A 27,843-nucleotide genomic window follows, 5' to 3' on the forward strand; every position below is an offset into this window, starting at 1 on the left:
CTGTATTCCAAAGTCTCTTCCTACAGACCCATGAATATAAATTATATTTAAAAGAAATAATTTGAATATTGGCTCAGCTGGCAAAGAGGAAACTGTATTTACTAGGTGGGGTATAGAAATCCAGTGAAATAATTCAGGAATCTTCACCTTCGTGATGTTGAATGTCTCTAGAATTTTTAGCTGCTCAGGTTTCTGAATGAAACTTTCCAGCCTGCTGCAAGTGTTGGGAATGAAAAAAAGTTATGTGCCCGTTCATTTATAACATGGAGAATACCCAAGTTAATGAACAGGAAATGCTGAAGGATATGGCTAACATTTCTGCCACGTGATCTGCAGTGTAAAGTGGTTGAAAACAGCAGGATCATTATGTCAGTATTTTTTGAGGAGAAATCATGATTGTGAAACTGTAAACAGATTTCTCCCTATGACAGAATAGAAAATCAAAGGTTTTGTTTGTTCCATTTTTAAAATAATGTTATCTCCTGTCTGTATTGAAAGAGGAGTTTTGTAGTGTTGGAGCAATATTTTTCCCTATGTGTGGTCAATGGAGAAATCCAGAAAGCACAGGATGTTTGCTTTCTTTGCCAATATTTGTTTTCAGTATCAATTTATGATGGCAAAAATGATGACATCAAATTCTTTAAAAACAAATCCATGCAGTCTGGTTTTTGTTTTCACTGTTCTAAGATATCAGTGATGAAGTCTGTTTCTAATAACTAGCTAATGAGCCACTGAAATAGCTCTAGTTGCTGACATTCTTTCTGGGAAGATTGATTAAGTTCTCCAATATGTTACAGTAGATCTAGAGTGCAATCAACACAGGAAACGTTATGAGCAAATTGGTCTTCCACTCATGATGGTTCTTACACTGAGACTAATGAATATTGCAGGAATTTGGAATGCAGAATAGGACTAGTATGATTTTTCAAATATATTTGGAATTTGTAGAATGGCAAGCATGAGCAATCATGCTTAGTTTTTAACCCTATTGTGACTGGAAAAGTATTTCTTTGAAATTTTTCCAGAGTTCTGACTCTGCTGACCAGAGATACAAAGTCCATAGTCCAAGTATATGGAGATGGTCTTCCTCTGCTTTAGAAGGATTAATAGGATCAAATTAAGATCAAAAGAATGTCCAATATATTTAACATGTCAGGCATCTTAATCTGCCTTAAACACATATATAACACTGACCTTCACTTGGCACATTAGTGAGGGAAAGGAGTTAAGAGTTTAGATTTTGTCTGAGCCTCAAGGTAGTGTTAATTCTTGTTAAAATAAGTCGTCCACAATATGCACTTAAGGGAAATTCAAAGCTATTACAGCAGATGGCCTGCCAAAAATCTTAAGTCATTTATGACAGTCTAATAATATTAAATTCTTTGAACATGTGTAAAAATGGAGAAACTTGCAGGTCTAATTCCTGAAAGTGTTGGAAGCACAGAATTATATGAGAACACTAATGATCGATTTGTATTGCAAATTCACACAGTTCTTTGTTATGAGTAGTTTAATTTAATGGGGCGTTCAATTTTTGATAGAAGTTCAGTAATTTCTCCAGGAAATATGTTTTTGTTTACCCTCAATGAGATCCTGAGTGGCACCTGTAAGGTAGCCTTTTTTTTTTCTGTCACTGTTTTTGTCTAGCCAGGCAACGCCAAATTATTGTCAAAAAGAAAATTATGAAGAAGACTTTGCAATCCTAAAATGCCACATATGAACTACTTTTGTTTCCCAAATAAAACATTCATGATAACATCATGCTGCTTCTTGCATGTAGACTTTTTCAGTTTGTTTTTTTCACAGCCGGTCTTTCCCACTGTATGACATTTTGGATGCTTCTGAGCCCACATAGCTTTAAAATTATGGAATGAAGTCCAAGTCACATGCTTGATATAGTTAGATTTTGTTAAAATATGTACTTCTACCACATTTTCTGTGTTGATAGGTTCACTAAGGAAATTCTTAATTTCTTGGTTCAGTATTATTTCAACTGGCATCTGTGGTATATCAAGCTGTCCCTGAAGGATTTTCTTCTGTGTTTCTCTGACACACAAGAAAAATTTTTCTAGGAAATACCACTGAATTGTATGGTTGATTGGAGGAGAAAATATATTGCTATTAGGCTGGAATGTCAGGTTTAGCAGAAGAGAAAAGCAGGAGACAGCAGGAAGAAGAATCACGATACATTTGTCATTAAAATACTTTAGTGTGCCTGGAAGTCCAAGTAGGTTTTAGTGTTTTTACAATGGACTTCATACGTATGCTTAGTGCAAAAATATTTACCTGGTTTCGTATCATTGAATGGTGTACTTATTGCTGTCAATGTGATTTTTCTAACGTGAATATTTCCAAATCAGTTTATGGGCTATTGGCACTTCATCTTATTTGTAGAAGATTATTTTTCCAAGGATTTTTATTGGGATAGGACTTAACTGTTTTTACCATTTAAGGCTGTATAATGTCCCCAGCTGAAAAAATCTTCAAACGTTTAGACTACAGCTTAATAGTTCATTTTGATTCCTGTTTCTGGACACAAGTCAAATATGAGACTTCTCAGCTCAGTTGTGTCCTCTTACAATAAACTACTTTAAATTGCTCTAGTTCCCTTGTGCTTGATGGACATCACAATCATGTTCTCTTTTTTTTTTTTTTTTTTTTTTTTTTTTAATGCCTTTAAAAACAAAACTAGCATGAAATTTGCATTTTGTATTGCTTTAGACTATGTTTCCATGTGGAAGGATGGTTTCCTTTTGAAGTACATATAGGTTGAATCAGTGCCACAACTAAATTATAATTCTGAACAGAATTTAAAATAAAGCCATGTAATTATTGCTTTTCTTCTAGTGTATCGAACTTGTTGTCTGCTTTACACACGTTGCACTGTGGCTTGGATTTTGTTGAATTTCAGTGGTATTTCACTAGAAGTAATAACTTAATAGCAACATGTTCTTCCCCTTTCCTGCTAGTTTTTGTAGGTTTTTTCTTGCTTTCTTTCTGAATTTTACATTTGCCTCAACTTAATGAAGTTTTGGACATTTAAGAATAGGTTTAATAGAATTTGTTTCTAAGAATGAACTTAAAAAATAACCTAATTTACTGCAATTGTCAGTTTGAAAATTTGGGTAAAGGTGCATTAGTTTTGGAAATCACAATTGACCTCCTAATATCAAGGATCTTTGAGAGTTTTTTTTCAGGAAAATGACAATACAGCATATATTCACTAGAATTTCTCATTATTTACCTAATTTTGAACCTCAGGCCTAGATACTTTGTTCTTTTCCATCAAGTTATTCCTGAATTTGGAGAGAGAGCACCTATCGCTTTAAAAAAGGTCTGAGATATTTTCGTTTCCTGTCATAAGAAACTTGGAAAATTCAATAGGAAGAACAGTAGTTGTTAGCAAATTTTCAGATTTGATCAGTATGGTTAATAGTGACAGGAGAATAGTGCTTCATCATTCTGCCTAACTGGTGAGTCTTGAGGAATGCTGCAAATTTTTTAATTTGATTTTCTTGGTACTCATCAGTTAAAAATAGTGACCAAGCACAATTTCGCTCTTCTCTGTTGCAGAAGGTCTAGGGGCTTGTGCTATCCTTTGGGCACCAGAAATTTTGACTTGTCAGGGAATGCAAACAGCATGTTTTTCTCATTTATACAGGCTTTATGAAATGCTTGTATAAAAATGAGTAGAAAACATTCTTTTGCAGTAAGTACTTCAAAATCTGATCTTTCTGCTCTTGACCTTCAGAACTGGAAGCGACTGCAGTATTGGAGGATCTCCTCTTTTAATTCCTTTGGTTCAATTCCAGAAGGTCCCTGCTACTTCCTGCTCAACTGTACCAGTCCAAGCTAGGTTGTCCAAGGTTGTACGTAGAGCTGATGCCTCACTACCAGCTCTTACTCAGTTGGGCTATGGAATTTAGGGCAGAGTTTTTGCTTTCTACTGGTCTACAGAGGTAGTATTTCTAGTAAAGAAGTTCACCAACTGTTTTTCTCTCTGTTCTGGAAACCTCTTACATCAAAGTTCATCTATGTGCATGATGATTCCACCTCCAGGTATCAGATAAGAATTGTGTGCGGTGCACTAGGAAATCAAGATTTCTCGTCTCTTTCCCTGCTTTTATAGATTGTCATTTCTTCCTGATTAAGCATTGATCTCTTTAAGACATAATTTGTGATTGTGTTGCTTTTCAGGCAATAATCTTGACAGCATAATCTTAAGAATTTCTTGCTAGGATAAGGAAACCTGATCGATTACACATTTCTTCTAATAAAGAGGACTATATTATTATTACTTAAGAAAGAAAAAATTCTTCCAGTGATTTTTCAGTTACTGTGATTTTTGACATGTTTTAGAGCAGTTAGTTTCTTCTGAAATCCTACACTTGGTAACTTCTTTCCCCAAAAACATTATCAAAGTATGCTGCCCTCCTTAGTCCTTGTATAGAATATGATATATCCCATGCCTTGTATCTTTTAATTGTAATAAATTGCTTTGAAGAATTACTTGTGAGCTGTGAAAGCATCCTTTTCAGTGAAAAATCTCTGTGACATGAATAGAACTGCATGCATCTTTTCTCACGCTCTATATGTTCCCTGTGTTTCAAAATATACTGATTTAATGATGTGTAGGTAATTGGCAGTTACTGAGGTGTCACTGTTAAAGCTTATTGTACCTTTATATTATAAAATTATAGTTTTCAGTTCTTTATTAAGATTCTTCAGTAGTCTGCCAGTCTTTAGGAAAATGAATGTAAAAATTTAAGATAATTAGAACAAAAAGTTGAGTTGTACTGGTTTTACAACTAATCGTATGTCTTAGTCTCTAAAGGACAACTGTCTTCCATTTCTCAGGCCTGTTTTTATTCATTGTCTCACTCTGAATTATGCTTCCAGGTACAGATTGCTTGTGTTTCTCTGATAGACTTTCATCATTATGGCAGTTTTCCCTGGTCCTCAGTGATTTTTTCTCTCATGCCAGTGAAAAGGAGTTTCCCAGCTTGGCAAGATTTGTGCTGATCTAGAATAAAAGATTAAGTTTTTGTTCCCGTAAGAAGCAGTGAGTCAGTTCTTACTGAGGTGTCTGCAGCCTCCTTAGAACATGTATTAAGTCTCCCACAGCTAAGTATTAAATCAGCCGAGGAACTAAGCATCCCAGAGCTGTGCACAGTTATCTGAACATGTTAAGTGTATTTCTGCTTGTATTTTTGCTTGTATTCATCAACATCAGGTGTATTCTTAAGTAACAATCTGTTGGTTTTTTAAATGACAAAAAATGTTTTGGAACTGTTGCTGAAATTATCTGAAAAAAACCAAGACACTCATCATGCTTTCAGTGAAAGCAGTATCAGGACTGCGCAGGAAGGGTTCAGGCAGAGGGCTTTTACTCCACTTAAAAGTGTTGGTTTCTTAGACCTGACTGGAGGCTGCACCTACTCAAAGGAGAAAAATTTAATTCTCCTTAAAAGGCTTTCAGCATTTCTGAGACTAAGGGGGGAAAAAAAAAAATCTGGCATAGTGATACACTCTTGTGGATTGAAGTGTTTCATGCCTCTTAATTGATAAAAAGTGGTGGTTGTTTCACCAGGAGAAATTTCTTGGCTTGAACTGTCAGCACCACAGAGCAGGCACACTGACATACTCATGAGTCTGCATAGCTGTATGGCAGGCTGTTTTGTGAGCAAAGCCACAATAATGGGTGGTTTCACAAAAAAATATAACTGGTTCTTGCCAGCTTCCATTTTCATCTAAAAAATGTTAAAATTCAGCCATGGTTTTTCAAAGGCAACATAATGTGTGTGTCCAGAATTTGTCTACAGAATATTCTTAGCCATTTATTTGGGTTTTTTTTCCTACCTAACTCTAGAAGATGGATAGACATTGGTCAATACTTACTTTAAAAAAAAAAAAAAAAAATCTATGTCTATATCTATCTATCTATCTATCTATCTATCTATCTATCTATCTATCTATCTAATCTAGATATCTAAATATCTAATCTATATATCTATATATCTATATATCGCCTGTTTGTGCTTTTTTGTTGTTGTTGCTGTTGTTGTTGGTTTTTTAAAATTACTATTTGGTTTTGTTTACCTTTATTTAAGAGTGTGAACTCATGAAAACAACTATTGTCTGTAGTTGACATGTTTCTCTGTCGGATCTGTTCCCTTCCCTATCCGCTGAAAATCCCAATCTCAAACTGAGTTGTGTTCCCCAAACTTTCAGACATGAGGAGCAGGGCATCTCTTGCCATTGTCTTTAAGGTGGTTTAAAGGCTACGTAGTCTTTGATTTATTCATGCTCAGGAATAATAAATTTCAGTTCTGATTTTCCAGTTCTAAGTGAACAAAATAGCCAATGGAGTCTTCATTAGCAGGGTGTCAGCTGAGAAACTCCATGGTAGATATGTAGGCAGAAAAAAATCCAAACTTGCAACTGGAGACAGAAGAAATGTGAAATACCTGTGTTGGAGCATGAGATGTTTTCAATGGCTGAAGTTTGTCAAACCTAACTCATTAAGAGTTTGATTGAGGCTAAACCTGTTCTGCATTTTTAATGGTACTTGAGATTTGTATGCCTTCCTCTAATTGTATATTTTGGATTAATATTCTTGTGTGGGTTGGTCTGTTTCCTCCCATGGTAGTAATGTGCTGTGCTAGCCAAGTAAAACTGTTAGACTCTATAAGGGGGAGGGAAGAGAGCTTCCTGTATATGTTACTACATGTTTCATATTTCCTAGGGTCTTTTGGTCAAAACAGGTATTCTCTTAAAGTAGGTGGTATTGTGGTGTTTGTTTGTTTGTTCGTTTGTTTTTTGTTTTGTTTTGGTTTGGGTTTTTTTGTAAATATAGTATACTGGGAAAGTAAGAGGAAAAGGCCACATAAGATTGAAATAATTCAAAGGGAGCTTAATGAATAAGAGATACTTAGAGCTGGCAGTTATCTAGTGTTTCAAATTCAACACTGGAGACTGATAACGCCATGAACTGTTAATATTGGATCTCCCATTTGTGACTGCATAAATACTGGTATAATTTTTACTCCATTTTCTGGTGTTGAAAAGCAGTCTTGTCTTTAGTGTTCCAAGCAGAAGAATTCTTTGGCCAGAAGACTTGCACAGTCTGCAAAATCAAGGTGTCCTTGTTCTGTCTCCTTCCTATTATCAAAATCCTCCCATTACTTCTTGTTCGGTTGTGTATACTGGTAATGCTATTTATATGTTAAGTGTGTACACTGTTTCTATTTTAGTAACTTTGGTTGCATCAGTTTCTACTCATATCTTCTTTCCTTATCTTCTGATAATTTTAGGGTACTCAAACATTTGTTGGTTTGTTCACTTCTTGGTCCAAATTTGCCGTGATGTGCACAATGTACTGCATGAGCAGAGAGCACCTGGGATTCCAAAGCAGGTTTAAAAGTCACACTTGGAACTGTACTTTCCTTCTTAATGTATCATTATCGTGATTGTGTTTAATTTTGCTTTTATGGTATTTTGCAAATTGATTCTAAAACTCTCCTGTTTGTGGCTTCCCCCTGCACCCCAAATGTCAATGGGTCCTTCTCTGTTTTTTTTTGTTTGCTTCTTTGTGTGTATGTGTGTGGTTTGTGGCTGGTGGTTTGTTGTTGTTGTTGTTGTTGTTGTTTTTGTTTGTTTGTTTGTTTGTTTGGTTTAGTTTGTTTTTTTTTTTTTTTTTTTGCACAGTTTTTTCTACTTTGACTGATACTCTCAATCTCATTGTACTTACTATTCAATCTCAGCTATGAACTTGTTTAGTAAGACCAGACTTTATAGAAAACAGTCTGGACTGCTGTCCTCAGAGATTTCTCCTCTTTTCTCTCAGATTTGATGTCAAATGTTAGTTTTGAAATCTTTCATAAGAAGGAACAAGATATATCTTTCGGCTTACTCTCAGAGGGAACTTTGCCTTAAGTAAACATTAGTTATTTCTTCTTCTTCCCTCAGAACACTTAGAGTTTTTCTAAGTTACTTTGCTTTTTGATACTCAAGAGAAACGCACTCACCCCAGGAATTATTTTCTTTTATTTATGATTATGATGCTGAACAACTCTGAAAGCTTTGGAGAAACTGGTCGAGAAAAATATACTGGGGTTTGCCTGTTTCTGTAAATTACTGAAACAATGGATGGAAGAATTCAGATCTTACTACTTTCTCCAGGGATTTATTCACTGCTATCACCTGAGCCCCTCTTGAAATCTTCTGGCTATTAGTGCTTGAGGACACACTTCTCTTGTTTGCACTTGGCTATTCCCATGCCTTTTTCAACTATGTTTCAAATTAGTTTGTGTTTATTTTAACTTAACTGATTTTTTTGGAGACCATTTTGTTATAAAGAATCTTTTGTAAATTTTGTAACTTTCACTTCACAGGGCGTTAGGGGCCTTACTCTTCTGGTGTACTTTGAATTTGCCTGCAAATTTTAAGAGTAGGACAGCAGCAGTAGTTTTTCTTGTTCTTTAGTTTTTAAATGCATGGAATACAATGCAAGTCTTCATTTACTTCCATCTAGTGAACAGCTAGATTTTTCTTTGCACCAGATATATTTTTCTGACTTTTTTCCCTTGACGCATTCTGGCATGGGGCTTGAAGATGGCACTCTACCCTTTCAATAAATCCTCTTTTGATATTGTTACCAAAGCAGTCCTATGTGTACCATAAATGTAGAATATCATTGTCCAAGGTCTTGTGTACTTGTAAATAGTTTTTGAAGAGAAAAAAGAAACAAAGCATGTAGGTGGCATGTAGTTGTGTAGTCAGCTCAGAAAAAAATCAAAGAACACCAAGTGGTATATGTGCTTCTTTGTGCTTTTGTGATCACATGTTAAGAGAACAGAATTACTCATTCTATGCTGAAAAAAAAAGTTGTTTGGTAACCTGCCTTATAGCACACATAAATCATGGAAAAGCTTTTTATAGTTTGGCTCAGAAACTGTAGAGGGATGCCTTTTAGCAAGCCTGAAAACTCAAAGGTGTGATTTTTTTTGTTTGTTTGTTTTGTTTTGTTTTGTTTTGTTTTTTTGTTTTTCCCCTTTGGCGGGGGGGGGGTGGGGAGGGGGTTTGTGTATTAAGAAAAAAACGTGTACACCATTTTATCCTTACCAGAAATTGGAAGTGACAGGAGGTGTCACAACCTTTACTTTTCCACATTTGGGTGGTATTGCTACTGCCTTTTTTGGTGGTATTTTTGATGATTCTTCAGGCTTCTTTTAGTGTTGTTGTGTTTCCTTAAGTTGTGAAACAAACTGTTTGCCAAGGCTTTCATTCATCTTTTTTGTTGCCTTTGTCTCTCGCTGTTAAATGTGAATGGACTGGTGGATTGAATGAGTTACTCTTGTGCAATAAAACAAGTGGAAAGCAAACTGTCAGAGAGGAAACAACTTGAGCAATAATTCTACACTTGATGGAACTTATCAGTGTCCAGAAGTCCTCTTGGAGCTTGATTTGACACAGTGAAGCAGGTGATTGTCTTCTGTTCATAGTACTACTTGTGTTTATAACTGTTTGCTGACTCGGCTTTGATTTATCATAGTTGTCTGCCATTTAATTTTATGTAGGCTTTTAAATCGTACTACTTCACTGAATATCTGAGTACATCTAGAATTTGATGTTTATTACTTCGTTCTTTCTTCTGGTGTGAATGTAAGGGAGAATCATAATTTGGTTTTGATTTTATAGGGAGTGTGTAAGAGGTTAAGGTCAGAGAAGCTCATTTTCCGTTTTGGATGTGAGGTTTGTGGTTTATTTTGGCTGATGGTAGGAAAGGACTTCTGTTGCCTTACAGCTTCTTCCAGAGAAGTTATGTCTTTTACCGCAGTTATTGAATTTTTATGATTCCTGAACTTTGGGTCAAGCCTTCATCTAAGAGCAGTTCATCTTATATCAGATAAAACAAATTATCTCTTGCAATTTGTCCCACTGTAATTGATGAAGTCCGTTGAAATTATATGCTCTGAACAGCAGTGTTGTATCTGTCTTATCAGAAGCCATCCAGTTTTTTCTTCTTAACTGTATTTCCTCTTAGCCTTCTCTGTTGGTAGCAGAGTTAGCAAATATGTTAAAACATGAATGTGTCTGTGTCATTTGTCTGGCTTTTAGTGCTTGAGCCTGTGTCTTATATTTTGTTTATCTGGGACTACAAGGAATGTTGAAAATTTTTTTAAGGCTATTGCTTCTTTTGGGGTTCTAGAATCTGGCTTCTCTGAAATACCAAGAAGCTTTTGATAGGAGATGGTAAACAATTTCAGCCAATGAATCCAAATGTACTTCTTCATGGTCAGAAGGCAGAATTTGAGATTCCTGCTCTAGACCATATGTTGCTGCTTCATCTCCTGTAATAGTGGAGGATCTATGTGAACCACATGGAATTCATCAAGGTCAAATGTATGGTTTTGCACTGGGGCAAGACAATCCCAAGCACCTCAGGGTGGACAGAGAATAGGTTGTGAGCAGAGAATAGATTGTGGGCAGCCCTGCCCAGAAGGACCTGGGGTGCTGCTGGGTGAGAGGCAGGACATGACCCAGCCATGGCACTCACAGCCCAGAGAGCCGAACGTGTCCTGGGCTGCACCCAGAGCCCCGTGGGCAGCAGGGGAGGAAGGGGATTCTGCCCCTCTGCTCTGCTCTGCTCTGCTCTGGTGAGACCCCACCTGCAGTGCTGCATCAGTTCTGGGGTCCCAGCATAGGAAGGACATGGACGTGCTGGAGCCTGAGCACCTCTCCTAAGAAGACAGGCTGAGACAGCTGGGCTCACTCAGCCTGGAGAAGAAAATGCTTCAAGAGATCTTATAGCACCTTTCAGCGCCTGAAAGGAGCATCCAAGAAAGCTGATGAGGGACTTCTGACAAGGGCATATAGTGATAGGACAGGGGCAAATTGTTTTAAATTAAAAGAGAGTAGATTTATATATGGTGTTAGGAATAAATTCTTTACTGTGAGGGCTGTCCAGAGAGTTGTGGTTCTTCATCCTAGGAAGTTTTGGGTGGGGTTTTGAGCAACCTGGTCTGGTGGAAGGTTTCTTGGCCCCTGGCAGGGCAGCTGGACCCAGATGATCTTTCCAACCCAAACAATTCTATTTCTCTATGATTTCTGTGAGGTAGGATATCACCAGGACAGTTTGCTCTTTAAAACTGCCTCACCTCCTTGAGAAATTTTCTTATGTCCTTTTTTATGTTATCCATTCTTAAATGCCTATACTCGTTGGTTTTTCTGTAGCACAGGCTGATAGAAAGTTAAAAAGGAGTAGATGCGTGTGGAGAGAGACTGCTTTTGGTTCAATCTGTGGGCTGACCACTCCTTACCCAGGTTAAACTAGAGGATTTCTTTATCCTGTGCGAGGAATGGTGTAGCAGTCAGGAGACCTTGATCCTTCCATTGGATTTCAGGTCATTACCCTGTATTGAGGTGGAGGATCTTGAGTACAGTGGTCACTACTTGATGAGGTTGTGGACAGTCCAAGAAGGTGTCATGATGCTGGGATTTTTATCTGTGCTGAGCATCATTCAGGCTGGCAGTGGCTATGTGCATCTACATTCATCTCTTTTGGTAGCCACAAAATGAGCAGCAATCTTAGGTTTTGTCTTTAGTACTGAGGTCATGTAGACGAAGATGAACCTTGGTGTTTTTAATTTTTTTTTTTTGGTGGATGTATAACCACCTGTACAGTAGCAGTATGGAAAATGAGGAGCCTGCAACTTTAGCTTACACTGTGAAATGCATGGAATTTTGTTATACTAATTAAAAGTTAAGGTATTCATACAGTTAAAATTTAGTTTATTTATATATCCTTAACCCTGTTCCCCCCATACAGTGTATAATTTCATTCTGGTGCCTTGTGTGTTTTATTACTTGCATTCAATTAGTCCACTGCTGTTCCCAGTTGTTTCCTGTCATTAACATTATAATTGTCTGTCTTGTGTTGTTGTGTCCCCTCTTCACATTATCTCTTCAAGGTTTGATGTTTCTTTGTGCTTGTGTGATCTCAGACAACATCAGAGCTATGGAACCTACTATGTGCAAATTTTACTTTTATTAATAAACCCCTTGAGTTTTATCAACAGCTTTAGATGATTAACCAGTCCTCTGGATATGTGCGTGCAAGTACTAGAAGTCTGTTTGTTCGAAGATACCTTAAATGAAAAATAAATTGTATAAGGAGACCATAATCTGGAAATATAACCAAGAGGAGGGAAGGGGGCAGAGTTAGGGTTGAGCTTCATTCTGTATTTCAAGAGTTCAGAATGCTTGGTTTGTGCTGCACTAACTTAGGGTGTTTTTCCATGAGAGTGTGTGTGTTTAACCAACTAAGCGTGAAATCCCTTGCTTCTGTTTGTCCCTATTAAATAGTGGCAACAAAAGAAACAGACAGGAGATGGGTCCAGAACAAAGCAGAAATAATGGAGTATTTCACACCAAAAAGGAGAGTGAAATGAGAAGTACAGTAAGTAGGCAGACTCAACAGCTGAAGGCAGTTTAATATGTTGTAGAGAGTACTAATTCAGGGACATTTGCTGCCCGGAGCTTCAATCTGTGATCTCCAAGTGGCATGTATATCAGAAGTGTTTGGCTGTCCCTGCTATAAACACAAAATTCTTTTCCCAGAAGAAATCTCCATAGGGCTTTAAAGGGACATTGGATGGGATTGTCAGCATAAATACTGATCTGCCATAAACCAAGAATCTTCTGCTTGGGTTAGAAATCTGTTAGGAGGAGTAGAACTGTCTAGCTTCTTCCCTTAGCTCTTGCAAAATTATTATACATGCACATGTGGCATTCCCGCACACTGACAAGTAAAATGAAAGTAACAGCGCTGCCAAGTATCACAAAGATTTCTGCAGACAGCAGCACCTATTACTCCCTGTTTCCTGGATAAATGCGTCCTTTTTTTCAAAAACTGATTAAATGCATACATTTTTAAGGTCCTTTATTATTTTATATTCAGTACTTAAAACTATGTTTGTTCATTAAAAAATAAACTCCTGACTCTCCCTACCTGCCTCTCTTTGCATGTCTATTTTCCCCATCCAGTGGCTATAGCTTTGAGTGTGATAGTCTCAAAAATTATGAATGCTGACAATTAGACATGCCATTTCCTTTATCCTAAGTAAGGTCTTACCCTGACAAGATGAGAAGGTTCAAATAATGTTCCATTTTTGTTGCTAGCAGTGGGGTATGAATACATGACCATAACCCAAACAACTTTTCAGTGACTGTGCCAACTAGGTCTGCTTGACCCTGTATTTGTAGTAGTCCAGTGTTTTCTCTTCTGTCTGCTCTGGCACTTCCTCTAAGAGGCACTGTTTGGGTTTAGAATTTTGTTTCATAATACCTAAAAGGGAGGATTTTATTGCCCATTGGGCAAATCAGGTTTGGGAATCAATGGAGGAGACTACCAGGTCTATATCTGGCAAGTTAATTCAAGCTTCTTTTATGCCTTTTTGGTTGACTAAATGGAGTGGAAAGTATGCTGGTTTGGGAAAGAACTGACCACTAGTTGTGAATTGAGCAACTCTTTCAATGTTTTTGATATGTTTGTGTTTTGGAATTCTGGAATGACTTCTTTAGTTACTGGTACACATTTCTTGCAGTTTTGTGGTTTTCAGAGTACACTGTAATATGTGACAACATCTTAAATAATGTGTAGCTCTAATCCATGGTTATAAAATATTTAAGGATGTATTTCTCATCTATAATAAAATGCAGGATATAAGATGCAGTTTTATTTGCATGGTCTATGACTTCTGGATTTTCTGCTTCCCACAGATCCTGTGTAGATACTAGATGCAGCTGCCACAGTTGTGACAATAAAGGTTTAGTCTCTTATAATGGATGCTTAAATGGCCCTAACTTTCTTAGGGAGCAGGTAACTTTAGGCTGCTGAGAGAACAGGAACAGAGTGATCAGACTGTTTGTATAGTGATATTTCCAATGGGAAAGATGTTCATTGAGCTTGAGTAAGGAGGGTTGCGAAACGAGTTTATAAGTCTAAATCTGTTATTACAAGCGTCCCCTTCAATGTGCTCTAAAATTTCTCATCTCAGCTGCTGCTAAGTGCTATACACAATAGCTTAAATTTCAGCAGCTTTTTGAAGCTAGGGTATTAAAAAATTGTTTTCATTACAACTAAACTAATTTACTGAAGGAAATTAGCCTAGCAGAAGGACAAAGTCATTAATACAGCAAAGATAGGGGAATCATATCAAATAAAATACAAGAGTGGTCTGAAGGGAGCCATGTTCTTGCCTTCTAGGGGTCTGTCTGAAATTTTCATGCCTAATTGTGCTTAGTAATGAAGGATAAGTGAGAGGGTGGCGAGTCTACTTATGCTACTTTGGAGATGCAATCTGACCTGGATTTTTGATCATGTGTTTCATCCACAGCATATAAAGATTCTCCAGACTAACTTAGACTTAAGGGGTTTGCAGTAGAGAGATTCTGAGGTTCACAAAAACTGCCTGTCACTCACAGAGCCTCCTTTGTTCTGCAAAGAGCAGAAATTTTCTTTCACAGAACTACATGCTGTTAGATGTTGTCAGGGCTCAAGAGTCATGTCTAGTTGCCTAAGAACCAGCACAGTGCCTGGACAGAGAAGCACAGGATTCCATCAGCTCACCTATTCCTTGATGGTTTTCAATGTGACATCAAGAAGTTGTTGCCATGATGCCAGGGACAAATTGAATCCTTTTACAGACTGGCTGTAGAGCGTCTGATGCAGCCTCAGGAGCTCTGGCAAGCTCTGAAGGATTTTATGTGGCCTTTAGCTTGATATCCATTAAGTGGAAGCTCTGTTTAAAGGAGTTTATCTTGTTCAATGAACTCAGTTGGCCTTTCTCACTTAAGTACCACAGTAGAATGTTTGCTGTGACTTTGTAGAACCAGTGAGGTAGGTATAAACCTTACCATAAGTAAGAACATCAGTAAATGAAGCTAGAAGGCAAATGCATTCCTTTAAGGTATGGGCACATTCAAGGGCAAACCTTCTTAAGGAAAATACTTTTTGAACCAAATCTCGATAGAAGCAAAGCTATTATTTTTAAAATCAGCTGCCTTTATTCAGCTTAAATATTATTGTACATATTCTTACTTCTAAAATGCCTCCTTTCACTCTTTTAAAAGCTGCTGAAATAGTTTTGTAGCTTTCACTGAATTTATCTTTTGCTTCTTCAAAGCAATGAAAACTGTTTTGGTAGCATGTGTAATATGCCATTTATACTGAAAGAATCCAATTAAAGTTCTGCATAGAATGAGCTGTCCTTTTATAATCACATTCTCACTGGACGACTTGCTCACAGGGTCAGACCTCACGGTTTGCAGCAGAGCCGTACTGACATCAGTTCAGTCTCTCTGCTCCTCCAGTATCCCTCAGTGAGGAAACCTGGGCAGCTGTCAAGACAAACTAGGTTAAGATTGTAAAGACTGGATTTCTTTTCCTGCAATCAGTGCAGTGCAGACTTGTGGTTGGGATGGAAATAAAAAGCTGGGGCTATGTAAAAACAGAATGTGTGAGAAAGGGCTGATTGCACAGACATATTTTCCCTTCCCTGTTAGAGCAGATGTCATCCTTTGATATAAAGGTGGCAGATACTGGGGAAAAAGTTATTTTATATATATATATATATAGGGATGGTGGAAATCTACCTTTGAAATCAGTGGGTAATTAAACTCTATACATAAAATATAAACTTCCTAGCTTTCCTGGAATTGTATGCTTTTAGATTTTTACATAAAACATTTCTAAATTGCATATAAACAAAGAACTGAAGAACTTAAAGAGGGCCTAAGGAACCTTTTGGATAAACTTGGCCTACTTTGGTAAAACTGTTTAAAAGAAGTGAGCAGAAACGTGAAGTAGGCTTTGTGTAAGAGATTTTTATTTGCTTACATTGTGATTAATTCATACTTCTCCAGAGAAAGTGAGAGATCTATCTGTTTTTTACTAGATCTATGTCCAGCAAGATTTATTTGTTTGTTTATTTATTTTCAAGCTGTAGCCTTTAACAGCTGTTGTTATGAGCTAAAATGCATGACAAAGCAACCCCAGAAAGGACATTAGTGGAGCAAAGGTCTCTGATTCTTTTCTCTGACAACAGGTAGAGCCTGGTCAGCAGTTGCTCTGATATTCACACCAGGTATTGCATGAAACTGGAGCAGGAAGAAAACTCAGCATATACAGCTGCAGAGCTGAATGGGGCACGTGCCTGTCTCGTGGTATGAGCAGTTTGTGCTACTTAGGAAATGGATGTCATATTCCTCACACCAGCTTTTTGAGGTTTAGGTGAAAAGTTAGCATGTATATTTGCTTTCTTATAAAGTTGTTCTAGATTTTAGTTGAGGTGGTCTTAGTCTATTAATTGTTGACTTAGTCAAAATTATAAGTTAGAATAATAATTTGCTTATCTCCAATGCCTTTAAGTTTATAAACTTCCTTCTTAGAGGGTTTAATGAATAAACATTTGCCGAAGAAAGAAAAGTAACCTCCTCCTTTTGTTTTTGTTTTGTTTGTTTTGCCCTGTCCTGGCAGTGTTTTAGAGCACTTTGCTGCAAGGGACCACCACCACCACGACCTGAATATGACTTGGTTTGCATAGGCCTCTCTGGTTCCGGCAAGACAAGTCTTCTGTCTCAGCTCTGCAGTGAAAGCCCGGAGAATATTGTGTCTACCACAGGTAGGATGCTGCCTTTATTCCATGGTGGGCTGGAATATTGCCCAAAGATGGCTCCTGAAACACATAGCAAAGGCCATAGAGAGCTTCAGTCTACTTATCTTGCTGTTGAAAGTGCCTAATGGATCACTTTGGAGCTACCACTACTTTCTTTCAGTATACAATGGGGAATATCCATGAAAACATACAATTTGGAATATGTTAAAAGTCTGAACAGTGTGGTCTAATGAAGCAGAACCATTGACATACAGTAGCACTGTACTGTAGACACACATTAAAATTTTTCTTTTTTCTCATTTTACTTTCAATTTTTAGACCATCTCACTATATATTGGAGAGAAGAGAGCATGCTGTAAAATAGAAAAGGACAGTGATACTCTGAAACTTAAATTAGGATTTATTTCTGTACATACTTGGTCCACACTGCCTTGTGGTATATGCTAGCAACCAAAAGAATGTATGTAATGGAAATATGTTTGTTTTGTTGATAATCCCAGCTTTTTAGATGAGCAATAGGCTTGTTTATATAGTAAGGGCAGATTATGATCAAATTTGCAGAAAGTTTCAGTGGTACTGAGAAGATGCATAAAAACAGACAGTTCCACCAGGTAAGAGGTATCTTAAGTCCAAAAAATTTGAATAGGCATCTTGATAATGGTGAACCAGAATGCCTAATACTGAAAAGCATGTTTTGATTGAAAAAAACTCAAAACAAAACCAAGCAACAAACAAAAAAAAACAAATGAAGAACAAGATAGCACCAGAAAAACCAGAAACAAGCTTGAAGAAGAGGGAATACCTGGCTGGAAAGAGGGCAGATTAGGTTATGGAGGTTGAAGAAATCTGGTTCAGTGACTGCAGCAGTTATTAAGGTTGATTTGCTGATGGAACCAGTACTAAGTGTTGTGCAAGTACCTTGTATTTACAGTTACATGGCTTCGTACTGTAGCTATGGTTCACGGGCTTGAATTTAATGATTGTGCCTTAGCAACCTTAACTGTTTTTCAGTATATGTTTTTTTAATCTACAAGAACATAAGATTATTTAATACAACTGTAAGTAAAATGTAAAACAGGTACAAGAAAATAGTGGTTTTTATTAACCTGTGAATAGTTAACCTGTGGCCTCTGTAGTGTTGTTACTGGCAATGTTAGAGAGATCTGACAGTTGATTGTGAGTAGGTGACTAACTCAAAAAGTTAGAAGAAAATTGTAGAGTAATGTGCCTTTTTATATGTTTATTTTTATCCCTCTGGATAAAATGAGCTTTATCTCTGGGATTAGAACAAATTATACTTTAGCACTTTAGATCCTGAAAGAGATAGTAAGAGCTATATAAATAGAAGTATAGAGCTATCAGAGGAAGTAATGAAAAGACCATTAATTAAAAATTAAATTGATATAGTTTTTCTGGAGAGATGCAATAAAATGCCATTATGTAATTAGGCAGCTTGAGGAATGAAAAACAGCTGTGGAGAATACTAGGCAGGCAAATCAAAATGATGCACATGTAGGGTATTCAGCTTATAATGAATCTTCTTAAGTGTGGCATATCAGACAATACTGTGAAGAATCCAAGAATATGATGTGACAACTTCTCCACTTAGCTTTCAAACTATCATGTATATTATTGCGTTTTTCCTCAATGCCACTCAGATCCATACCATTTTTTCCTTTTTTTTTCAGAAGAATTTGGGATTTATTTTAAGACAACCATCCCCAAAATATTTCATAATTATTCCCTTCAGATTTTCTTGTACTTTGATCTTTTGCATCTATAGCATTGACCATAGTAGGAGTACTGTAACATCTTATTGGTCTAATCAGGGAGAAAAAACATCTTGTTTCTGTTAAGTGATAGCTAATAAACATGAAGTGAAACACATTTTCTCAAAGCTCCTTTACTCAGTTCACAGATATGTAATGATGTTGATTATTTGTGCTAGATGGAAATAATTTTAATGTCTGTCTGGATATTTTTTGCTGAAAGAGCAGACATAATTTTTCCTATATAAAGTATTATGTACATTTATATATATGTATGCATTGTAAATGCAAAATTTAGTGTATGATACATTGATATGTCTGGGAGCCTTTCGCATTCCCTTTCTCTTGTCTGTCTGAATTTTCAATTAAGGGTAAAGATCACATTTTGGTAGGGTTTTTTTTTGTTTTGTTTTGTTTTGTTCCTTTTTTTTCCTTTTTTTTCTTTCAATTTTAAGCAAAAATCAGGCTACTAGAGGATTCATAGATGTTTCTAGTGTGCTTATGACAATTTAAATACATCCAGCTAAGGTCTGTAGAAGGATCTTTCAGTTAATAACATTTATAGAAAGGATTAATAATCCAAGTGCAACCAAAACCTATGAAGTTTAAATGGAAGAATACAGTGATTTGAATTGCACATCGACTTCAATGTCTCCTAAAATTTGCAGAATGATCAACTCACATTACTGGTAGTGTGAATTACCCATTTTATCTCCAGATGCAGTAAAAGATTATTTTATGGAAATATATTCTGGTAGACGGTCTGGACAGAAGTTTTGTGCTAAATTTTGTGTGCCAGGTACTTATAATTGAAAACTGCATTGCTTATCCTGATTTATTCTTGTCCCACTCCATGGCACTCCTCCACCTCTTAGCCCCTTCCCATCCACACGTTGAAACAAATTTTTTCAGGCAAAATCCTGGTTCTTGATGGAATAAGTGTTTGTTTGTTTGTTTGGTTGGTTGGTTGGTTTGGTTTTTTGTTTTGTTTTTGTTTTGTTTTTTCTGAATATATGCAATTGATTCCAAATGGCCCTTTAACAAGTAGCTTACTAATGCTGTTTATTTCTCTTCTTAGGTTTTAGTATAAAAGCAGTGCCATTCCAGAATGCAATTTTGAACGTAAAAGAACTTGGAGGTATGGCATTGATTCTTTGTTTATAAAGCATGCAATGTCTAAATCTCATCATAACTGCCAGTTGTTTTAAATTTTTAGTTATTTTAATTTTAAAATGACAGATCATTACAGCTGGAGTTAAAAATCTCAGCAGATAAAGTTGAGAAAAGTTGTACTAATCCTGCCCTCAAAAAACAAAGGGTAAAAAGCAGGAGTGGAAGTCATGTGGTGTATCTCCTTAATGTAATTTCTTGGATTGCAGTGATTAAGTTATGTAGAAATACAAACTGGACTGTAATTTTAGTGGCTCATGTGGCAGCTCAAGGAAGTATATGTTCCTTGTGTTTATTGTATGTATAAACTTTCACTTATGAGAACTGGCTTAGGTAACTGTGAACATTTGTCCAAACCAATATATTTACTGCACCACTGAAAGTGTTGCGAAGGAAGCCAACTTATAATGAGTTATATTCTTTGAGAACTGTTCTCTTGTTGGATTTATTAGCTTTTGGAGCAATGGTTGTTTTGTGGTTGTAGGATTTAAAAAAAAATTCTATGTACAGGCAATCTATTTGGCTTCCAGTTCTGACTCTGAGTCTCATTGTTACAAGCAAGAAAACACTATACCGATTAGATATTCTTCATATTCTAGAATTTCTGTATAATTATATTGTATTGTATTTCTGTATATCTTCTTATTACATTTATGTAAATATACTGGACTTAATAATGAGAGTATTTATTAGATTTTCCAGCAAGCTTGTAACTTCTCTTAAATGTTCTGGGGTAGAATTTGACGTGGTTCTTGAGGAAAGTTTCAGGAGATCTATTTGCACGGTAGGTGTCTTACCTGAACTTGTTTCAAGGAGACCTTGACATAAGCACATGTGGAAGGCATAGCATTTTGTCTTTACTACCACTGGTCCATGGAAACAAACATGTTCCTGTTTAAGTGTGCATTCTGTAAAAAAAGAAAACCCAGTAAGTTTTCTTTCGTAAAGGGACCACTCCACAGAGATAGTGTACATACTGCTTGAGTCCAGAATGCTTGATTTGTTGTTTTTATCCATGTATCTCTTCTCAAAGACAGAAGGATTGTCAGAATTTTTTACTGCACCTTTTACATCCTTTTTCCTTTGACTGTGGGTGTTTGCATGTCTGTATTTAGAAATTATGTAATCTGATTTCCTATATGAAATATTGCGGAAAAATGCTAGTTCTGTTCCCTTTTCATTGTCTAGGTAAGAGAGCAAAAGCAAGCTTCCAAAAGTTTGTTTTGTTCCAAAAGTTGATGGTCACTAGTGGTGTTCCCCAGGGCTCATTATGGGTCCTGGTTTTGTTTAATATCTTTATTGATGGTCTGGATAAGGGGATCAAGTGCATTCTCAGTTTGCAGATGACACCAAGCTGGCTGGGAGTGTTGGTCTGCTGGAGGGCAGGCAGGCTCTGCAGAGGGATCTGCCCAGGCTGGATCCATGGGCTGAGGCCGATGGTGTGAGGTTCAACAAGGCCCAGGGCCGGGTCCTGCCCTTGGGTCACAGCAGCCCCAGGCAGTGCCACAGGCTGGGACAGAGTGGCTGGAAAGGACCTGGGGGTGCTGGTGCCAGCAGCTGAACGTGAGCCAGGGTGTGCCCAGGGGCCAAGAAGGGCAATGGCACCCTGGCCTGGATCAGCAATGGTGTGGCCAGCAGGAGCAGGGCAGGGATTGTCCCCCTGTGCTGGGCACTGGTGAGGCCACACCTCGAGCGCTGTGTCCAGGTCTGGGCCCTCAGTGCAAGAAAGACACTGAGGTGTGGAGTGAGTGCAGAGAAGGGCAGCGGAGCTGGGAAAGGGTCTGGAGCACCAGTGCTGTGAGGAGTGGCTGAGGAAACTCCTCAGCTGAGGAAGTATTTAGTCTGGAGAAAAAGAAGGTCAGAGGTGACCTTATCACTCTCTACAACTGCCTGAAAGGAGTTTGTGACTGGGTAGGGGCCGCTCTCTTCTTCCTTCCTCTCAGCTAGCAACAGGACGAGAGGACATGGGCTCAAGCTGCATCAGTGGAGGTTCAGGCTGGACATCAGGAAGAATTTCTTCATGAAAACAGTTGTTAAACATTGGAATGACTGCTGAGGGAGTCACCATCCCTAGAGGTGTTCAGGAAACAACTGGACATGGCACTTAGTTCCATGGTCTAGTTTACAATGTGGTGATAGGTCAAAGGTTGTACTTGATGATCTTAGAGGTCTTTCCCAACCTAAATCATTCTGTGATTCTCTAGTCAGAATTTAACCTTTTAGCTGAGAAATGTGTTTCTGTTTGATGGGGGCAAAACCTGAGCTTTCTGGACTAGGCATGGTTTCTCTCTTGCTTCTATATGAAAATAAACCAAAGCGTTTTACATGTATCACCTCAAGACATCACTGTTAAATTTTATTTTGGAATTTCTGCTTCTGATGTTGAAGAGAAGCTCATGTTTTGCCTGACGTCTGGGTTTTTTTTGGTCTTATTCCTGGTTTTTGCATTCAGTCATTAATGCTACTGTTACTTGATTTCTCTTTACTGTAGTGTGGAGGTCTTGTCTGGACATTTGATCTTGGAAACTTGAAAGAAAGCATCTTTTCTTTACACTGTCTGTAGTTATATGTTATTTACAGTGTGAATTTCTATATAGTTCTAATTTTTGTTGCTTTGTCTGTTTAGGTTTAGGTAACAGAAATCTTCATATGTAATCATGGAGTAACATATTAACAGTCAGTATTTAAAACACAGCAGAAGTTATACTGCTTAAGGTTCTTATATTCAGCAGCCAAGCATTTATGTGAAACAGATGCTGACTGTGTAGTATCCTTTCTGTTTTGTTGAAGCAGTATTCTTCCTTGAGGTCAAAGCTGGTGTTAGTTTTTGCTGTGCTAGTTGTCCCCAAAGCTGATAATGAAGCCAGGGTTTATTTCTTCATTTCTACAGGGATTGTAAATTTTCAGGCCAAATATATAGAACATAGTCTTTCTTCTTTAATCTGTTCAGGAACTGATTGTCTCTTCATCCTCCTTTAAGATTTAGGGACAGTGAGCAAAGTTTGTTGTGCTCTCTTTGCAGAGGTTTTTCTTTGAAGTACATGATTCTAGAATATTAAAAATTGAACCCTATTTTTTTTAAATTGTTTTTTGTTTTCTAAGACAGGAACTTCCAGTTCTGACAGAAAATAAATGGTTTATCCAATTTGATAAATGGCAAATACTTTGTTTAAAAACATAGAATTTGATCCTGAAGAAGTAAGAATGTATAGAGAGCTTTCAAATCTAACATTAGGCTTTCTTGAATTACTTGAAAAGAAAGTCTTGCTTTATTTGCTGACCAAGTTGAACTGCCTGTTCTCTAAGTTGCTGTTTTACTATATCAATGATCCCTTTCTCATGCCCAAGAAGCTAAAAAAATTACCATTTCCCCCGCCCCCCCCCCCCTTGAAATTTGGTCTGTGAGATAATATGTATAATTTAAATTATTGTGGAGATGTGCCATGCCCTACTCCACATTCTTTTAGAACATACTATTACCAGGCCAATTGGAAATATCTATCTTTATTATGCAATTCAGCTGAGTAATGGCATGGAAATAAACTACAGTAGTGATAATTTCCTCTTACGGTGCAGTAATTTTTTGTGAGAACTAAGGATGACATGGAGTATGATGAACATAGAGAAGAGTGAGAAAAGACTAAAAATCTGGCAGATGATAATATTTGTTGTTTAGAACATTTTAACAGTGTTTTGCGGAAAAAAGTTCTGGGATGCTGAATGCTGAGGTTGGTTCTCAAGATAGATAATGGAGGTGTAAAGGCAATAGGAATCTTTTTCTTTGGTTCTAACAAATTCCAACCTGAACACACAGTAGCTGAAAGCACCACTTATTTCCTCTTTTTTTTCAGTCATTTGCAGTTGTAATGCTGTCAAAACATAATATAAAGTTGTGGTTTACATATTTATTCACTCCTATATCAGTATTTAAGGTCCATCCTGGTAGTCAACTAAGAATTTTCAGTTGTCTTTTTAAAACAAGTTTTTTAATAATTTCATTTGGTATCTTGTAAATGCAGGCTTAGAAACTACAAGTGAGATGCCAAATAATGAGCCAAGTCAAATTTAAAAGAATGATTCTGGATGTGAGCAGCTCTTCTTCTTACAACGTTTAAAAATACTAACAGCGTGTTAGAGGGTTTAATATTGTTCCCTCTTTTACCTATTAAAATATATTGCATATGTTTGTCTTAGGCTTTGTGATACACCTTAAAGCCATTTTCTCAAACATGGAGAGTACATGTTGTGTAGTCATATTGGAAAATTAATTTAAGACAAAAATCTGTTAAGTGCTTAGCAAGAGCAGAGTGGTTAATATCAGGAATGCTCTTGTCTCCAGTTGGTTGAGCATGCCCAGGAAAAGAGATGAGAACTTGCCTCCCCACTGCTGTTACTTTGTAAGTTTGATTACCAAAGTCATAAATTCACGTTCTTAGGACAGCTAAATTAATTGTCTAGGTGACAACTTGAGAATAAATAGTGCTAAATAGGCTTGGTTAAACAAAGCATGCATATTTTGCCTTAATTTGGAAGTAAAGAGCAGCAGAAAAGAGAGTAGGAGGAGAAGCCACGCTTGTGCAGTTGAATGCAGTTTCCAAGCTGAATGGAAAATACAAAATTCTGGAGAAGACAGCAACAGTTGTCAGGTAATATCTGCCTGGTGAAAAAAAATGATGGACATGGGAGAAAATAACGTTGCCCTATTAATTAGAATTTAAAATCAAAATATTTTTTTGAAATTTCTCTCTTCCTTTGCTCTATGGGGGTAGAGTACTGAGCACCCTTCAAACAGCATATAGAAGGTAACATTTCATCAAATTAAGAATTCATCAAATTCGTAAGAAAACTGATCCCACAAGTACATGCCAACCTAAGTCATCTACACAGGGATGAACTAACACAAAGCAATAAAATCTCCATACTGTACTTGACTAAAAGGCACTTAGACGCCTCTACAAAATCTGGTTGTGGAGAACATGCAATGCCATCTGCGACAGAGCTGCATCAGTTTACAGAATGTCTTAGCAGCTGAAATTTTTAGGTGACCCTGTTGAGCTGTCCATGCCATGAGTCACAGAGGAAGTCCACTTCCAAAAGCATTAAAGTTAGATCTGTTTACTTTCAGTCATGCCCAGCCTGCTGTTCAAATGGTGCCTAAACTCAGGCGCTGTCACATAGTTTCCTCACTTCATAGATAAGTAAGATCATTTGCACCTGCTTATGGACCTTTCTAATGTGAGTCTGAGGAAGCTCTAATTCAGCATAGTGATCCTACCACTGTCGTTTGGAAATTCTGTGCTTTTGCTACAATTAGGTTTTTACAGTGTGAAAAGACAACCTGCAGTTTGTCTCACTGCAAGTAGGAACCATGCAAGCAATGCCTATCACAGCTGTGTAAATAGGATAAGCAAAATACAGAATTTCCTAGTTAAGCTTTTTGTGGGTGGGGACTGGTTGGGTTTTTTTATGGAGAGTAAAGCAGAACATTTGGTTTGCTTAAAACTTTGTCTCCTGTTGGGTTGCAATGTCATTTTCTTCAAACAGAATCAAAACATAGAGTGTAGCAGCTTAGGGAACATGCACACCCCACCTCCCTCCGCCTGCCCCCCTCCCCCCGCCCCCCCCAAAAAAAAAAAAAAAAATCTTTGATTCTAGACAGCTAAAGCTTTAAACTTCCGTGGGCAAATTAGCACAAAGGCTAAACAGAAATACACAGAAATACACAGCTCTGGTTGACTTGCTGCTTCTTTTGGATGCCTACTAGATTGAAGTGCCATAGAGAAGGATACGTTTTGAACTTTGTTTGAGGTTAGATGCACTGCTTTCAAAGCTGTGACTACAGCTCAGGGGAGGGTACCTTTGAACCTTGCTGGGTGCTGGCAGCAGTCTTACTGCGGAGCTGTGCCTCTGCTTCTGAAACCCTGGCTGTTTCAGAGTCCTCTAGCAGATGCAGGAGAAGGACACAGATGTAGATTATCTTATTGCCAACCAGTCTTTGCTAGCCTGAGAGGGCATACTGTGTGTTTGTGAATTTAAAAAACAAACAACCCCAAACTCATTAAAAAAAAAAAAAAAAAAAAAGAAAAAGAAGGGGTGAAGAATGGCTCTCTGTGCCACCTGCTGCAAACCATTAAATCTTTAGATATCAGGCTTAGATAGATATTAAAGCATATTGCAAGGCACACATGTCCTTCTCTTTATTTTAAATTAATTTGTAATTTTTAAAATGAGCTTTTTAATGAATTTTATATTCTTGACTAGAACAGGAGATATTTGTTTCAAATTGGAAGTTTTATTTTAACATGGTAGTATAATACACACACCCAAGTGGATCAAACTGACTTTCTGCAGGCAAGTGTCAGTATAAAGTTTTTAAAACTTCCAAGTGCTTGAAACCTGAATGTTCTTCCAACAGATTTAAATGTCAGAGTAAGGTGGAGATTCAAAGTTGGGAACAGCACTTAAGTTAGCTAATAAGGAAGGCTTGACTTCCAGATTATTCTCACTGGGAAAACCTGGAAGGCAGACAAGAGATGACAGAGATGGTTTCCATAAACTTTGATTTGATAAGAATAAAATTAAGTAGCATAAACTTATATGCATTTCAGATTTTGTATTTTTTGAATACAAATGTAGAAAACTTTTTCCTCAACATTTTTTTTTTCCTTCTATGCTGTTTTTTTCATGCTGTATTTGAATTGCTGCAGTGAATATAGCTGACTTGGCAAACTCAAAATATTCCTCTTTCTGGGAAAAAAGTGCCAATTTCCTGCTGCCATGTTTTGTGCATTGCGGGAGTGCGCTGCCTGAAAGCCTAGAGAAAGTAGGCTGTGATCAGTTGGTCTTAGACCCTAGGAAACAGAAGTCCTGTGACCTTTGAAAATGGAGGTTTGGTTCAGCACCTGTGTTGTCACAGTAGCTATACAAAATAGCCATAGAATGACAACTTTACATAGACACGACACCCATGAAAACGTTTCTGTCTTGATGTGGATGTCTCTGTCAGATGGGACAAAGTCCATGCACATTCATAGCAGGTATCTTAAACAGGATTTATAAATTTGTTTGTAATAAAAGGGAGCTAGCATATTAAAAAAAAAAAAATTGTATGCAGGATTTTTTCAAGGGTGGAATACTGGGAGGCCTGCCCAAGATAGATAAGGAGCAGCCATATCTCTTGAATGTGTTAAGATTTCTAAGGTTTCAGGCATCTTCTTGACTACTCAGGAAAATACATCAGTTCTACCTGTGGGGATATGACGTGAAGTGAAGGTATAAACCCTACATAGATTTAGAAACACTTATTTTCTGAAGGTTTTCTTGGGGTGAGAGACTGGGGTAAATTTACAGATTTTGAAAGAATGGATAAGAGATTTCTTTTTCCCTTCCCTTCTTTCTTATTTCCTCACCCATGGGCCAGTGTTACATACAAGAAGATCCTATGGCAAAGTCCTTGGCATTTTTTCACCTTTATGCTTATTAGAAATGTTCTGTTTAAAATCAGTAGAGGAATTATCTATACAATATTTTAATTAACTATAAAACCTTCAAAGTATATAGGTGAGTGGATGATATATTTGAAGTGGTACAAGAGCTTTGAGGAGCTTTGCAGCCCACTTTCTTTCATGTCCCCAACTTAACTGCTTTTGATGGGAAGGAAAAAAAAAGTTTTCCCTCTGTTTGAGACTATACCTTCTCCAGACCTGTGATGTATTTTGAGGTTAACAAGAGCTTTCATTTGCAGACTAGACTGTGTTGAAGCAAGGGCTCTGTGACATTCATTGTGCTCTCGATGGAGAGTTGCTTCACGTCTGACAAGTAACAAATCTGACACATGTAAATTTCTTTCAGTGAATTTTTTTCTGTAATGCTATGTTCTGTTCTCTTGAAAGTATTGAAAAGGAAGGAATTGAAGGTAGCCTCAAACCACCACTGTGAATGAAGATGTAAATAGAAGTATTCATAGCTGAAAGGAAGATTTGCAGCTCTGTGATTTGCGTAATATTTACAGGCGTATGTACTTGTACTTGTGTGTACTGGTTCAAGTGCATGTCAAACTGCACATAATTCAAAATCTTCCTCCCAGCTCCCAAGGGGCACTGTTAGCACTGCTACAAATAATTAACAGTGTTAATATGGGCACACTGTTCCTTTGACTGATGATAAAGATATTTAAAAATATTAAAATTAAGATCTTTAAAATTAAAGTTGGTTGAGTTAATCTG

The 27,843-nt window shown here is 37.2% G+C and overlaps 1 protein-coding gene across 2 annotated transcripts in view; it reads left to right on the top strand.

The window, feature by feature from the left end:
- Positions 1-27,843, top strand: part of ARL15 (ADP ribosylation factor like GTPase 15) — a 226,440-nt gene that overhangs the window by 64,594 nt on the left and 134,003 nt on the right. For both annotated transcript variants that reach the window (XM_040090504.1, XM_040090507.1), the window contains 2 exons: positions 16,541-16,685; positions 19,527-19,586. In XM_040090504.1, coding sequence (XP_039946438.1) covers positions 16,541-16,685; positions 19,527-19,586 — 205 coding nt within the window. The remainder of the gene's footprint in view (positions 1-16,540; positions 16,686-19,526; positions 19,587-27,843) is intronic.

The sequence above is a fragment of the Hirundo rustica genome, chromosome Z (assembly GCF_015227805.2).
Source record: "Hirundo rustica isolate bHirRus1 chromosome Z, bHirRus1.pri.v3, whole genome shotgun sequence".
Classification (NCBI taxonomy): domain Eukaryota; kingdom Metazoa; phylum Chordata; class Aves; order Passeriformes; family Hirundinidae; genus Hirundo; species Hirundo rustica.